The 17,774-nt window shown below is 38.4% G+C and overlaps 1 protein-coding gene across 2 annotated transcripts in view; it reads left to right on the plus strand.

The window, feature by feature from the left end:
• LOC122816783 overlaps nucleotides 1-17,774 on the plus strand; it is a 796,947-nt gene that overhangs the window by 433,420 nt on the left and 345,753 nt on the right. For both annotated transcript variants that reach the window (XM_044089804.1, XM_044089805.1), the window contains one exon: nucleotides 13,890-14,056. In XM_044089804.1, coding sequence (XP_043945739.1) covers nucleotides 13,890-14,056 — 167 coding nt within the window. The remainder of the gene's footprint in view (nucleotides 1-13,889; nucleotides 14,057-17,774) is intronic.

Below are 17,774 nucleotides of genomic sequence, written 5' to 3' on the forward strand. Positions count from 1 at the left end.
AGTGGCAAACAATTCAACAATGGAATGGTGTTGACTTGCACTAATGAATTTGATGACTTAAGGGAGATTTTAGAAAGAAATTGGACTATCTTTGAAGTCAACCCAGACTACTATAGTGCAGTGGGAAAAAGACCAGTAGTGATATGCAAAAAAGCTCCTAGTTTTAAATTGATACTGGAAAGAATGGGAAGACGTGAAAATAAGGGAAGAATGGTCAAGTGCGGAAGCAGTAATCAGTGCAAGTATGTTATGGAAGGTTCTTCCTTTAATATACATGGTTTTGGGTACATAAAACCTAGTGGCAGGTTTACTTGTTCCACTAAGGGAGTTGTTCATCTAGGGTTATGCACACTTTGCACAGCATTCTACATAGGGAAAACTAAATGTAAATGCAGGCAAAGGATATATCAACACATATACGACATCAAGAAGAAAGATGAAAACAACGCCCTATATAGGCACATTAAATCCAGCCCTATGCACCAGTTTAAGGTTTGCATTATTGAGCAAGTTAACGTAAGTAAGCGGGGGGTGGGGTGGGGTGGGGCAAGTGATGACTTCTTAGAATTTTTAGAACTTAAATGGCAACTTAGGACTAATGCCATCCAGCCACCAGGTTTAAATGAAAATGTTTCAGTTTCCAGCATACTAAAACTCAAAGCTGGATATTCTTTGGGGTAATTGTGCATTGATGCCATAGGGTATGCATTTGATATGTGTCACATAGGATATGAAAAAAAATTTAGTTAAGAGTATTATATAAAAGACTGAAGAAATCGTTTTAATTTTAGCTGCAGTAATCTTTCCAAGTGCACTGCATATTGTTGTAAATTATTTATTTGTAACTGTTACATTTTTACTAGCAGGTTTTACAACATAGTAGCTGTTTATACTGGCACTGTGAGGAAATATTTGAATATTATGTAATCAATTAATTTAGTATGATGTACAAAAAGGATTCTTGATTTATGGGTAATTGTTCTGATGAAATCCAGTTACCAGAGGACGAAAGCACTTAACCTCCGTTGCTGTTTTATGAGTTTTTTAAGTAATACATTTATGTTTTGAGCAGCACTCGACTGAAGCCTTTTCCAACCAGTGTGATTTTTCTTTAAAGAAAAAAAAAAAAAAAGGTTTTGCTATATTTTTTCTATCCCTTTACTTTTCACGGTTGCTTAAATTAGAGAATGTTTCCGTCATGTGAGTGTGTGGCCTTGTAAGTTTACTTCTGCTTCATTATTTAAGTTGTGTTGTTTGAATTTCCTTTTAGGATTATGTCTCAAAAACTAGAGGGTAAAAAGTGTGAGAAATGCAGAAAGAATATGCACCTATATGATACACATACCTTATGCGTGTATTCCTTAGGGGCCTTACACCTTCAGGAATCATGCTCTATATGTCATGGTTTTAACCAAAGAGCTCTTTTAGAGCGTAAAAATAAGTTTATTCTAAATGATTTCTTAAGACTCCTTTTTCTGAGGCTATATGTCTGGAGTCCACAGACTCTTCAAAATGTTCTAAATCGGACAAGTCTCAAAAAAGGCCTTCTTCAGCTCCAAAGTCATCTTCAGAGCCGAACAAGAAATTTTCTAAGCAGTCTGCTCCTACAGAACCATCGGAGTAGCCAGTAGTCATCTGATGCAAGGGTTCTTCAGAGCAGTATGAACCTTCTGCTCTGACCTCATCAGCTCCAGCAGAGTTTAGTTATCAGAGCCCAAAGGTCAGAGAGGTAGTTCAGAAAATGTGGTTCAGAAAATCACAAAGGTCTTTCCAGGACACACAAGGTGAAAATTTCCCTAGAGGCAGAGGGAGGAACAATAATGGAAGACATTGTCCTTGAAGCATGGGAGGCCCACGAAATCAGAGCTCTGGAGAATCTTTCTTTGGTAGACCCTTTCAAGTGCTCCTGAAGGAGTGCCCGATTGCTGCCCTCTGGAAGCAGTTGAGGGGCGATTATCTCCGCACCGTGAGACCTGGAAACAGATAACAAATGACAAATGGGTGCAGAACATAAAATCCAGAGAATATATTATTCTCTTCTCTTTCCCCATTCCCGCAAACAAATCACTTCCAGACATTTCACCCAGTCAGAAGGAGCAAGCAACCTTAGAAATTTGAAAGTTGCTAAAAAAAGAGTCATCCAAGAAGTTCCCACACACCAGAGAGGATTTGGAACTTACTCAAGGTTATTTTTAGTTAAAAAAACAGGGGACTGGAGACCCATCTTGGATCTTAACAATCTAAACAACTCGGTAAAAAAGACCAAATTCCAAATGGTGCAGTCGATACGTCAATTCTTGGAAAAAGACAATTGGATGTGCTCTATATAGACCTTCAGGATATGTACAACCATATACTAATGGACAGGCAATCCAGAGGGCATCTGTGCTTCCTGCCAGGAGCTAGTCACTTCCAATTTTGAGCTCTGGCCTTTGGTCTCACTACAGCCATCAGAGTGTTCACCAAATGCATGGCAGTGGTGGCGGCTCATTTGAGACTTCAAGGAATCTGGCTGTTTCCATATCTGGATGAGTGGCTCATAACTGCCCTGACCAGGCATCTTCTACTACAAATCATGGATCACACTCTACAACACTGTTCCTCTCTAAGGATTACCATAAATTATGAAAAGTCTGCTGTAGATCCACACCCATTTATGCATGTCTTTCGGAGGCCACTCAACCACGGGGAGGACATGCAGACTCCACACAGAAGGCACTCCAGCCGAGAATCAAACAGGAGAACCTCTTGCTGTGAGGCAACAACACTACTGCTGTGCCACCGCGCCATGTATGTGACATTTCTCTAGTACCCTGCTGTCCCTAAGAATACCCTCACCTACTTTTTGGTAACAGGGGCAGGCCATGCCTGAATGGCTTCCACTTTGGCAGGGTCTGGCCTGATCTTACCACTCCCCACTCCATGTCTCATGTAGGAGACCTATGCCATATCCATAGATGGCAATATCATCTAGGTAAGCAAAGGCAAAATCTCCTGCTCCTGCTAAGATACACTCTACCAGCCTCTGGAAAGTCACTGGGGCATTTTTCATCCCAAAGGGCATATTTGTGAACTCATACAAGCCAAAAGGAGTCACAAAGGCTGACCTCTTTCTAGCACTGGGAGTCAAGGCCACCTGCCAGTAACCCTTGGTAAGATCAATGGTGGTAAGGTACTTATCCCCACCCAGCTGCTCTAGGGCTTCATCTGTCCTAAGAATGGGGTAAGCATCTGACTCTGTGTGACTATTTAATTTCCTGTAGTCTACACAGAACCTGGTGCTGCCATCCTTCTTTTGTACCAGCATCACTGGGGAGGCCCAGGGACTGCTGGACTCCTGGATTACCCCTAGGGTCAACATTTCATGTATCTCCTCCCTCAGAGTCTGTTTGACTCTCTCAGGCACCCTATAAGGGGCCTGCTTAATAAGCCTTTGGGGTCCTGCATCCACATGGTGTTGCACCAGGTGGATGCACTCTGGTTTCCCAGTGAACATCTCCCCAAACTCCTGTAGCACTTCTCGGATTTCTCGAACCTCAGTAGGGCATAGCTGCTGGGACATTGCTATCCCTTCCACTGAGGTGTCAGTTCGAGCCTCACTGAGGAGATCAGTCACCAGATACCCCTCAGACTCCTCCTGCCATCCACTGCAAATACTCAGCACAAGAGCCTCCCTATCATGGTAAGGTTTCATCTTGTTAACATGGTATGATTTGTGCCACTGCCACCTGCCTAGCAGTTCTACCATGTAATTAACATTACTGACCTTCCTTACCACCTTGTGGGGTCCCTTCCAAGCTACATGCAGCTTGTTGTGTCTGACAGGAATGAGAACCATTACATGCTGCCCTACGGCATACTCTCTAGCTTGAGGATTCCTGTCATACCAAACTGTTGGGCTTCTTCCAGGTTGTCCTGGGCCAAGCGCATGAGATCCCTGAGCCATGCCATGAGGTTTAGGACATATGCCACAACAGACTCCTTTTGAGATTCACATTCACCCTCCCACTCATCTCGAATCAAATCTAGAAGTCCCCTCACCCTGTGCTCATACAGCAACTCAAAGGGTGAAAACCTGTGGATTTCCAGGGCACCTCTCTGTAAGCAAAAACAGATGGGGGCAAATATCTGTCCCACTCCCTCTTAAACTGGTCTGCAAATGCGCATAACATCATCTTGAGTGTAGAGTTTAACCTCTCAATAAGACCATTAGTCTGGTGTGGTAGTGGGTGGTCTTTAAGTGCTTCACCCACAGTATCCACAGACAAGCCAGCAGGTCTGATGTGAAGTTGCACCTCTGTCAGTCAGTATTTCTTCTGGGTAAACTACCCTGCTGAAAATCTCTAACAAAGCATTTGCCACCTTTTCTGCCTCAATGGAGGATAGAGCTACCACTTCAGGGTATCTGATAGTGTAATCTACTACCACTAGGATGTACTTTTTCCCTGTGGAACTAGGGGTACTCAGAGGCCCACAATATCCATAGCTACCCTCTGAAATGGCTCCTCAATCACAGGTAAAGGCATCAAAGGAGTTTTCACCTTGTCTCCTGCCTTGCCTACCTTTTGCTCATAGGTCCTGCAGTATCCTGTTACATCTCTGAAAATCCCTGGCCAATAAAAATTCTGTATAATGCATCACTTTGTATGTTTTATGCCCATATGACCTACAAAGGGAATACTATGGGCTATGGCTAAAAGTGCCAGATGGTAGGTTCTGGGTACCACCAACTGCTGTATTCTCTCACCCTCTACCCTCTCTCAGGGGTCCACTCTCTATACAGAAACCCTTTGTCCCAGTGTACAGATTCCCCCTTCCCATGAGAATCAGGTGCCTCACTAGCTACTGCCCTCAGCCCTTGTAATGTAGGGTCTCAGAGTTGACCCTGTCTCAGTTCTGTCTTAGTAACCCTTCCCAGCTCCCCTTCCACATTAAGTCTGGCATCCTCTGACAGCGGTGCCTCACTGTCAGCCTGGGTACTACTATTACTCACCTCTGCCCTTGCAGTCACTCTGTCTAAGGGAACATCAGTACTCACAAGCAACTGTGGCTCACCTTCAGTCTCACTGCTGCAGGGTAGCTCCCTCTCTGAAGTAACCACCTCACCAGTCCTGGCTGCAAGTGTGCTGTCTGTCTGGGTCTCCCCCAGACTACCAGACCCACAAGCTTGCCTCCAAGCCTGACTGAATGTAACTGCATGCACATATGGTACTGCATTATCAAAATCATTCCCTATCAGGACATCTGCAGGGATATCCTCAAACAAACCTATTTGCTGGCTTCCTTTTCTGCCCTCCCAGTCAAGGTGAACCCTAGCCAAAGGTATCTGGAATGGGGTCCCTCCTAAAGCTCTGACTGAAGTAGACTGCCCAAGCAAGTAGTGCTACTTTTTAACCATTGCAGGCTTCACAATGGTTAGGTCAGAGGCTGTGTCTCTCTTAGCAATGGCCTCTTTCCCATTTATTAAGATAGGATGTAACCCCTTATGGTAGCTTGGTACCCTTGTTGTCTCAAGACAACTTACTGCTGGCATTTTGTCATTCCCACTTACTGGCTCTTTCACCTTTTGTTCCCCACTTATCCTCAATGGACATCTATATGCTACATGGCCCCACTAGTTGCATTTAAAACATGTAACCCTTCATCCTGGATGTGTACCTGGACTAGTGGCTTCCCCTGTTACTGGCAGACTCTGTTTGGAGCAGTCTGGACTGTCCACCATGGGTTCCCTTAGATCCATAAGCAGCACTGGGTGTCCCTTTCCTGTGCAGTGATGCCCTGCTTGCTAGGTATAGATCTCCCTTCTTACCCAACTCATCTGCAGTAGTGCATTGTCTATCAGCTAACCAGATTCTCATATCCTCAGGCAAAGTGCTAAGGGCTTGTTCCCTCACCAAAATGTCTGCCAGCCCTTCAAAAGTGGCGACCTGACATCCACTCACCCACCTATGAAAATAAGTGCTTAGTTCAGCAACATATTCACAGACACTTTCATCTGCTGTGTATCTATATTCACAAAACTTTTTTCTGTAAGCTTCAGGTGTTAACTTAAAGCATTCTAACAAACACATTTTGACTGTGTTATAATTTATGCAATCAGTATCAGACAGTTTAGAAATTGCAAGTTGCAGCTTTACCATGGAGTAAGGGGGTCAGGTACCGTGCCCAGAGCCCTTGGTCAACATTATACTGTTTACATACCCTCTCAAACATATGAATGAAACTTATCAAAATTATCCCCCTCTGTAAATTATGGAAGAAATGTACTGACATTTGTTGCTTCTGGGGTTCAGTTACTCCCTTCCCCAAAACCAAGCAAAATAAGTACCACAGATGAACGAAAATAGTCGGCTCAATGATAGAATTCTAAAGCTGTTCTAATAGTTAATTCAAACACATAAACGCAATTCCACACACAGCATTTTCATCTAAGTTGCTAAGACTTCATCAGATGCAACCAATAAATTAATGAATAAACCATCTCATTATATAATCCATTAGCTTAATCCTACACTAAGGCACTGTATGAGCACATCCACTCATTCATGAATCGTGTCATCCCAAATAGAACCAAGATGCACTTCTCCAAAAAAAGGAAGCCAATCTGGTGGTCCCCTGCCATAAACAAACTTTACAACAAAAGGAAGAAACTGTTGCAGAAAAGAGGAAAATCCCAGGATGCAAAAAACTCCCTTACCGGCCTCAGTAAGAAACTGAGATCCCTCATAAAATCCTCCAAAGCTAGTTACGAAAATAAAATTGCCAAAGATTCCAAAGACAACCACAAGGCATTCTATAACTATGTCAAGAATCTAAATGGCTATGCTCAGATCTGCTCTGAACTACAACAGAATGGCATTAAATATACTGATCCCAAGGATATTGCCAATATCTTGGCAGATCGATTCAGTGCCAACTTCACCCCCCTCTCACCCCCTAAATGGCCCATCTTAATACTGGAAGATTGCCAAATTCTGGTAATAATGGCAACACAGGTAAAAAACGCACTCTCCAAAGCTAAGAATACAGCATCCATGGGACCAGATGACATCCCGGGCTGTGTACTACATGAACTACAATATGAACTGGCACCTCACCTAAGTGTCATGTTTAATCATAGCCTCACCTCACGTTTCATGCCCACTGAGTGGCGCAGAGCTACAATTATCCCATTCCACATGGGGGGATCCACCTTGGATCCCAGAAACTACCGTCCCATCAGTCTGACGAGCCTTATCTACTACTATTTAGTACTACAAATTTTCTTAAATTTACTAGCACTTACTCTACACAACGGATAGGCTAAGGGTCAAGCAATGCGACTCTCCCGTATAAACAGTAAGGAAGATAGATTTATGACAGATTTGGGAGTATTAGGAGATGAGTTATTAGCAAAGGGCTATAGGAACTGTGAAGGAGGAAAAAGGTATCAATGAAACTAAAGCACTTAGGGGCAGAAGAGCCTTCCCTTATTTTTCAGATACAAATTATAGGAATGAGGTATCTGGATCAGTCACCAGTCATAAAGCACCAAGGGTAAATTTAACATATTCCAGCAATATTAAAATTATGTGTGACACTGTAAAAAAGAACTTGCATGTGTTGACATCGGACAGTACAATTAATGCTTTGTTATAAGAGCCCTACAACTAGTAATCGTAGTAATATACAGGGGACTTTTCCATGTGGTTCATGTAATTTGTGTCATTTAGTTGATACACATAATAGCTTTGTTCATCCTTATACTGGTGTTACATATAATTATAAACTTCACGCAACTTGTAGGACAAAAAATTTAGTTTACTTGGCACAGTGCAATATCTGCAAAAAAATTTACATAGGCAAAACCAATAGGATGCTATTTGAAAGAATGAGGGAGCATCAGAGGGACATCAGGAATTTTAATGTCAATAACTCTCTGTCTAGGCATATTAAAGACACTGATATTACACATAATTTTAACTTTAAAGTTATTGAGATGGTAAATGAAAATGGTAAACTTGGTGATATTATTAATTATATGGAAAGCCGTGAATTGTTTTGGATACTACATCTGCAAGCTGATAAAGCTTTTGGATTGAATGACAAGGTTTCTTTAAAACCTAAATTGAAGAACAGGAGGTTTTAATTGTTTCTTATCATGTGTTTGTGAACTGCATATTTTATTGGCTGTTCATTTTTTAAATTTGTATTTAACAACTGAATTGTGTAATTCTACATGGTCTGAAGAAGTTTTTACGAAAGCGCTTGCCAGTTTTATGTATTAAAGTGTTTACAAGTACCTTCTAGCCTTTGCACGGTTTTTTACTAATATTTTATATTTTATGTGCTTCTGATTCTCATTTGGTGGTTTTGCTCTTTTAATCAGTATGTTGTTGTATAATACCAGAACAAATAGCTTCAGTGTCCTACCTCAATGATGGGACAAAGACAAAAGCATTTAGAGACAGATACCTTAAATTAAGGACACATTTACCTGATATACCCTTCCCTTAGAAAGCTGATAGTGTGATGTATAAGTTTTATGAAATTAACAAGTTTGTAACCAAAGTGGCTGGCTAAACAGCAACGCTTTCTATAAAAATTATATTTTTTAAGGGCTGGACCAAAATTCTATGTCAAATCATGATTATTGATGAAAACTGGGAACAGTATTTCACTTGCACATGCACACAGACATGAAAGTACATAATTTCAGGCGTGTTTAACTTGTTATGGCTACCTTATTCCAGCTGTATATTATCCATCAGTATGTGTGCTGTAGGTCTAGTCGTGTGATGACAAAAAATTAAAGGTGTGTGGTCAGTGCTATAGTCCATTTTCAGTAAACTCCACCTTTCATGCTTGTTTCTTGCAATTAAACATCTTACTATTCCCTGTATAGTTTCATGCTGAGTTAATTCCATATGATTTTTGCATATTTTTTTTCACTTTTGACTGCAGCAGTGGTGGTGCTGCGGTAGCGCTGTCGCCTCACAGTAAGATGTTGTCCCGTTCAGTTCTCAGCTAGAGCGTCTTCTGTCTGGAGACATGCATGAATGGGCGTACCTTCGTTGAAGGTTGTGTGTCAGGGCTGGCAACTCGGCATGTAAAAATCTACTGCCAATCATTAGCGTACCGGAGTTCCGCTGTGGCGACCCCTAACCGGGAAAAGCCAAAAGACACAACAACTTTTGAAGTTCTGTACACTGATGTGTTGCAAGAGTGATTCAGCCCTATAGGAAAATGGATAAACTGATTACATTTGTTACAGTGAGGGCACATCTACAAAAGAACCTTTTGGGCGCAGGCAAATAATATGCTGATTAATACATTAAAAGGAAAGCATATGAGATTTGAGAAACTGACTGAAGGGTGAATATTTAATAGCATGCATTGACTGAAACTGTAAATTCATATAAGGACCTAGGTATATGGGTAGATCCAGTACTGAGTTTTTCTGATCATGGCAACCAATCGGTTAATGACAGTAAGATTTAAAAATCTGGGAAATCAGAAACTATGAAGTCATTGTTGGCAAGCTTCATTAGACCCAAACTAGAGTATGGAATAATAATGTGGAAATCTTACAATGGAATTGAAAATTTAAGTTATTTTGAACAATTAAAATGTCTAAACTTCTTTAGTGTTTCATATAGACATTAAAGAGGAAACATTATTCACCTTTATACCTCTGGGAATGTCTCTGGTTATAAAAGAATAGTGCAGAATTATCAGACAACCTGTGTAGGAGACTATTAGGAATGAGAGATGTATTTATTTATTTTATTTTATTTATTTTACATTTGTTTACCAGGATAGTCCCGACTAGATACATGTCCATTTTCAGCAGAGGCCTGGGGAGAAAAGCTCCACATAGACAAACTTACATAAATAACACAGAAGTTAGCAAACAATTTTAAAAACAAAGTGATTATATATAATGGCTTAGCAGTGTTCCTTGGTAGGGACTCACAATTCTCATGGACAGGCACAATTAAAAGTAAGAGACATCAGATTGGAAGCAGAGCTTCCTCTACCTACCTGTACTAATCAGTTATCTGAGATAGTAGCTGATAAAGGGAATTGACTACCAAATTATATTAAAGCAAAAAATAGTTTAGATGTTTTTAAGAATAACTTGAACACTTATTGTGGGAATTATTGTTTTTGGTATATTGGCAAACTACTGAAATCATTCCTTTAAATGATGTTGAATAACTGCAACTAACATCTAAAACAGCATAGAGTTGGCAAACCAACTCAGTACAACAGGAATGCAGCATTTTTGTAGTTCTCTCAAAACAGACTCGTTAGTAAGTCTGTTGTCTAAATGCATTAATAAATTAATTTTGGAAACGTGATACTAGTTCATAATTAGCCCTCAAGCTGGGTGTGGTCAAAAACTTCAGAAATGTCATCTTAGCAAATTGTCAAAATTACCATGCAGCATCGACTGGTACTAAGCCATTTGGCAGAACTCAGTTTTTTTACAAAAATGATATGTTAGCTTATGTTTTTTAGAAATCAGATTTTGTCAAATAAATATTTGTTCCAAAATTCAGATTTTGATGAGTGCTAATTTAATGCAAGTATATTGAGGAAGCAGAGATCTCAAAACCTGTCTCCTGCCCTCCAAAGTACACAACCTACCTTAAGATGCAGAGACTTCAGAATGGTGATACATGTGGTTATGAGCATGAGGGGGGGGGGGGTTCATCAACACTGGTTATTTTGAGGGGGGGGGTTCATCAACACTGGTTATTTGAGGGGCTTACTTTCAGAATATATTTTAAAAACTGCAATTTTCAGACTTGTGTAAATGGCAAGAACCTATTTCAGTTAAACAGTTTTGCTAAGTTAGTATTCATCAACAGTCATAATATAATCATGTATTAACCATGTATTTCTCTCACTCTGGTGTTGTTTGTTTCAGTATTTGTTTGTCTCATTCTAGTGGTGTTTGTTTCAATAAGTATACACGAAGGTGTGTCTAAGAAGTTTGAAATTTCTGATCTTCTCAGTTAACACCAAAATGGGAAAACATCCCTTAAAGCTTGGACCTGAACCAGACTATTGAAAAACATTTTTGATATTATTTCTCAGTTTGTGTCCTGCCCTTCTTGCTAAGTAGGTTGCTCTTTTCCCCACTCATCCCTCTTTTTTGCTCCTTCAATCAGAAAAAACTATGTTACTGTGTATATATATATATATATATATATATATATATATATATATATATATATATATATACACACACACACACACACACACACACACACACACACACACACACACACACACACACACACACACATATGTGTTTATATGCATTTACACACACACACACACACACATATATATATATATATATATATGGATCTATGTCAAAATAATGAATTACCATAAAGTCGAGTTGCAAAACGATGAAATAGAAATGACCAAAGTTTGCATTCACGAACCTCCAGATCGTAGTAAGTTTTTACCTCAAAAGGAGTCAGGTGGCCAGTGTGGTGAACTTTTCCCTTTTCTCCACTATAGTGCAATCTCAGAGTTGGTATATTTAGTTGGGGGGATGTGGGAGGAGCAACCCCCACTTGGGTGGGTTTTATTTGCTTCGGTTTGTTTTTCTAAGTTTTGTTGCCCGATTGTTTACTTACCTGTGGAAAATTTATGATGATCTGGATGTTCGTGATTATAAACTTTCGTTGTTTCTGTCTCACCGTTTTACAGCTCAGTGTTATGATGATTTATTTTGACATAGATCCATTTATATATATATATATATATATATATATATATATATATATATGTGTGTGTGTGTGTGTGTATATATATATATATATATATATATATATATATATATATATATATATATATAAAGATATACACACACACACACACACACATATTTCTATCTATCTATATGTATATATGGTTTGCAATCAAAATCTCAAATGCCGTTATGCAAACTCTGATTGCCAAAAGGCAGTTTTCAAAGTTATCATAATGTTGATTCAAAATCTGTTGAACCCGCAACAGCTAATGTTAGTGTGCACTCGCTGTTGCGATATCAACATTTTGATTGGAGATCGCACTACAGTGAGGATCAGGAAATTTGTCCTTTTCCTCACTGTAGTGAGATCTCGGAGTTGTAATGTATAATTAGCATGGGGTGTGAAGGGTGCAGGTGGGCTTGCCCCCCCTGCAAAACATGTGTAGACAGTCACCGGAAGTCACAGTACTTTGCAGAAATGTGGACAATGTCGACTTCGAACAGTCAGCATTTTGAATCTGTCGCAAATGTGACTGTTCAATGTCATTTTACAACATTTTATTTTGCATAAATAATCACTCGAAACGTTGTTGAGTAAACCATATATATGTGCATGTGTGTATGTGTGTGTGTATATATATATATATATATATATATATATATATATATATATATATATAAAATCTGTATATATTGCAGATATGCATGCATCTTTGATACCTTGATGCTCATTGCAAAGTATTTATAAATGCAGAAGCTAGTTTACACTGCACATTTTGAGGGAAAAGGTTTCAGATAATGAGACAGCAATGCTGTACCAAATTTAACAGAAAATATTAATAATGGTACATGGCAATACTTAATTTTATGGTACACTTCACACAGGTTTAAGTTTATTATAGAAAGTGTACAGAAATTGCAGTTTACAACTAGTATGTTCTAGTTACAGTCAGGTACCTTAGTACTTCTTAGCAGGATGTCGCCATCTCCTAAGTTTCAGGGAGAAAAAAAAGTAAGAACAAAAAGTGGATTAAGTAATCAAAAATAAATAACAGGTTGGCAAGTGAGTATACTGCTTACCTGTGTGTGTGTGTGTGTGTGTGTGTGTGTGTGTGTGTGTGTGTGTGTGTGTATCTGTTTGTCTGCCTGTTGAGTTGGAGATATTAGAGAGAAAGAACTGCTTTAGGGCATCAGTAAACATAAGCAACATATGGGGTAATTAATGCTTTGGCCTTTCTGTATAAGAAATCAAGCTACACTTGAAGGGAATGGAATAGGGATGCTCTGTAAGTCGTTGTAAAGAAGCAGATATAAACCAAACACCGAACAGGCAGGTATTTCTCCAATAAAACTATGATTTACAGAATGAATAACAGATGCATAAGGTATTGTAGATGACTAGAAAACAAAATGCAACAGAAAATAGGAGGGGTAAGGTGGACAACAAGCTGAAACATCTTAGGAGCAATTGTGAAATGGTTGCCATTTAGGTATTATACAATCACATGGGATTCCTTACTTAAGATATAATAGGCTGTGATAGTATAAGATAGGATAGACAGTTTGAGTCTCTTTTGATAACAGTGATACTAAGAAAGTCAGAACCGTCCACATAGAGAGTTGATGTGCCCTGTTAGTAAAGTGATTTGGAAATATTTAATAATAGCCCACTGATGTTTAGCTATACTTAAAGGGTATTATAGTTGTTTACAGTGATTATTTGATCATTTTTAACATTTGTAATGTTATTCCTGTGTGAGTACTGTGAAAATGTTTACATTAATGGCCAAATATTGCATATTAATCTTTTTTTTTCTTTTAGCTCAGATACTGAAAAAACTTGTTCTTATTAACTTATTCAGTAAAAGCTGTAGTTCTCAGTCTCAGCAGTTGGCTTTGTGATCAGAAACATTTTTTGGTAACATAGGATTGATAAAACAAGGAAGTCTTGAAACACATTTTCTGATACTGATATTGCGTTTAGACAATTATCCCTTTTAGATGTATAAGCTTTGATAAAATGTCCCGTCTGTACCAAAAAAAAAAAAAAAAAAAACACAGACAATAAAGCATGTACACTGTAATTAATAAGTCACTTTAACCTTATCCCTCTGTCCTTTTTTTTTACTTATAGAAATGAATGCATTCCCAGCAACAGCAGAATAGATGATAATATTCTGGACACACAGTGTGAATGTAATATCAAAGATCTCTACTTTGTTGCTGCTGATAATTTCTTAGTAACAGTTATGTCTCATGGAGAGGAGTTACTCAACAACACCATAGAGGTTCCAGACAAAAGTAAGAGATCCTTTCTTGTAACAACATTCTGAAAAGTGATTCCTGTGTTCGCTGTATTTTGAATGTTTTTGCCATTTGTAAAGTAAATCTGTGCCGAAAAGTATACTCTCATATTATAGCTGTTTAGAAGGGCTATATTTATTTGATGACTGTAGGTCATTCAGAACAAATAACTGCTGTTTTACAAATTCAAAACTTGAACAGCAAAAATAATGTGCATTCAGCCAATGGTGTAATTTCAGAATGTAACAGTCAAGTGTATTTTATAAGGGGGCAATTCAAAGTAAAACAGAAAAACTTATCAACTGCTTAATATGGAGCTATGAAGATCTTGGAGGCTTTCTTACTCTTGGCTGAGAGTGATGTGAACAAGGTTGCAATTCATCAACTACACTTCCTCGATGTGCATCTTGTTTGATACTGTTTTCCATTCAGAATCACTGCTGGTGCAGTGTCTCTTAGTATGCTAGTAGTGGTTTCAAAGTTACTGGGGAAACATATCATGAGTATTATTAAGGTTTGAATAAGTGTAAGTCAATATGCTACCTGTTTTGGCAAGCACATATCCCTGAAAGGTTTCAGAAGTGTAACAGTTTGCAGAAAGAGGGCTTGTCATCTAAGAGTAAAAAAAACAGGATCTTCCAGCAACCCTAAATATTTCTTTCTCTGTTAGACAACTTGATCTGGATTCAGATACTGTAAGTAGCAGTGGTTTGAAATGGGTGACAGTGACAATGAAGTCTCTCATGCTTACTTAGTAAAGTAAAGGTATGTTTTTTTTTCCACAAATGTGCGCCTTAGTACCTAACAAACAAAGAAACAAAACCCCCAAGAACAACAAACTTTTTCTTCGAAACATGTTTTTTTATGATTTGGTGACCTACTCCTAACCTGTTGATGGGCACTTGAGTTGTGCTAATTTAAAATTTTAAAACAGTTTTAAAGCAGACTGTCAGCATTAGAACTTATGTAATATATGCATTCAAAATTTTAGTAAAGCAATCCCATTTTTAACTTATTCAATTGAAAACAATGTTTCAAAGCTAGGAATTATGTTACATGTTTCATTTTAAGGACTCAGTTGACCTTTATTTATATCTCACTGCTACATATAAAGCTATAATTCTGCTTGTTCATCTGCTTGTAATGAAGCTTAAAATGACAGCAAGATCATACAGTAAGCAGTAACCTGTAAAGGGGTATGCTTTAAAGGATTTTCAGTTATGCCCCCACTAGCATAATAAGAAACAAGACCCACAGAGGAGTATCTTTAAGCTCCTTAGAAATGCATTAAATGCTGAGTAATACATATAGGTAGGTCTACAGGGTCAGTGGCTGCCCATAGAAAGGAAGAATCATTAAACAGCATATCTCATCAAACATGCTGTTCATCAAGCCATTGAAGTAAGATCACATTATGGTACGGATAAGGAAATTTGCCCTTTCCCCACTGTAGTGCGCTCTTGTAGTTGGTATATATAATTAGTGGTGGAGAACAGCACCCAATATGAGAGGGTTTCAGCGAACAGCATTTGCGATGTAATGCTGTTTGGCAATTTTTCTGTTTGATGGCTAAACGTAGACAGGTCTATATTGTTTTTTTTTTCTTAATAACCCAAGGTGTGTGTCAGTCTAAGAATATTAATAATGAATCTACAGGGATTTGATACAGCATTATTCTATGTAAACCTGTTTTTGTAATCACATTTTTCATTCATACACCTATAGAAATAAACAGAAAGTTGTAAGGCGATAATGTATAAATGAGACAATAGTGCTTTCAAATTTATGTGTTAAAAACAGAGCAGTTTAAAGAAACTGTAATTGATATGGTCAAACGTTTTTTTTAAAGAAAAGCTTGTGAGTAGAATAAAATTAAAATAAGAGTTAAAAAAAACATGGGGGAAATAACAATATAGGGGAAAGAAGTAAGAGGGGTTGAAAAGGGTTAAAGTGTTAGAGAAGAAGAGAAATGTCACAAAATAGGAAGAGAAGCAACTGGAGTGCTAAAGGGAAAATGGTGGAGTATTTGGATAATATGCATAAGTTTATAAATGTTACTGTTAAGCTTTTAAGCAGCTATTTTGGTAAATCTATAGAGCAAAAACCTTTAGCACAGTGGTATAGACAACAAAATTAGTATTGTATCCAAACTTAGGGTACCCACAGCAAGAAAAATAATCAAGAGATCCTGTAGAAGTATTGGAAATAGTTTAGAAATTTTATGAAAATTTGTATAAAGCAGAGGAATGGGGAAACTAAGAAAAGGCACAAATGGATGTATTTAAGGAAGATATAATTATGGCAACTGTGATGCCCCTGCACTGGCCCAGTAATTAAGGAGCCCCAATCCTCACCACTAGCACCAGTGGGGGACATACACATTGGGAGGTTGACAAGTACACACACAGTAAAGTACAATTTCCCTTAAGAGTGCACAGATCACAGTCAGTCTGGGGCTGGTTTCTGCCTCCTTCACCAGATTCCCAATAAGACTCCGCACTAGCACAGCTATAGAGTTAAGATCTCAGCTGAGGGGTCAAGCCAAGACTTCCAGCACCCTCTCTGTCCATCCAGTGCTTCATGTCTCTGTCCAAGTAGCTCACACACACACACACACACACACACACACACACACACACACACACACACACACACACACACACACACACATTTTGAGATTTGATTTTTATACAAACACACAGACACTCCTGGGGAAGGCTGGCACAGGTTTACTAGCTATGCCCCTTTTGCCCACACCATAAGATAGTTATCATTGCCACTAAGCAAACTACTTATCAGCTACTCTAAGGCCCTTACAAAGGGTGGCCGATCTTACTGTGTAATGTTACTATTATCCAAATGGTAAGTATGACCAAGGGCAAGGCTATTGAAGTGGCCTATACAGTGCCATGAAATACATATGCAAGCATGCTAAGAGCTTAAATATCTTTAATAATAAATAATAAATAATAAAAGAACAAGACAATACTCAAACAACAGAGTAACTACAGAGTTCAGAATCACACGAAATATTTTAAAAGAACATTGCAGGACAGTTTCAAATAAATACAGAAAACATCTAAACTAATCTTTATTACATTCCTGTCTATATCTTAAAGAAATTACAGTACCCTAGACTCACTTACAGAGCAAGGCAAATGTAGAGGATGGATGTTTTTATTGTGTGATACCTGTAAGAATCATTCGGAAAAGTTTAGAAAATATTTGGAAAAGAGGATAGAAAGGTAGTTTACAAAGGAACAATGAGGAAAAATTGTAAGTTCTCAAGTATGCAGCAAAGTCCAGAACATTTAGGATTTTGTGTGGAAGTGCTTGCATAGCTATTTTATACCCAAATAGACTTCAGACTGTTTTTTCTTTAGGTGGCTACAAAATGCTGGAGGAGTGATATGGACGAGAAAAGTAATTGGGACTATATGTTTTGGGAATGCCACTTGTTGACTGAGTTTTAAAAATTCCCTTCATAGTATTCTGCAGAAATATTGGGAGAATAAATGGTTGTAGGTAAGAAAATGATCCTTTTAAGCTGGACTGTAGAATTTGAAATACATAGACTTGGTAGGGCTTTGCCAAATGAAATTTTATTGGCTGCCCAAAAAGCAGCTACTGGAAAATAGAAATCAAAATCTAGTCCTAATGTAAAGGAAGTTCTGGATATAGTAAAGGAGATAAAATAACTGGAGTTGTGATCTTT

Source organism: Protopterus annectens, chromosome 12.part0, assembly GCF_019279795.1.
Source record: "Protopterus annectens isolate FY-2018-M chromosome 12.part0, PAN1.0, whole genome shotgun sequence".
Classification (NCBI taxonomy): domain Eukaryota; kingdom Metazoa; phylum Chordata; order Ceratodontiformes; family Protopteridae; genus Protopterus; species Protopterus annectens.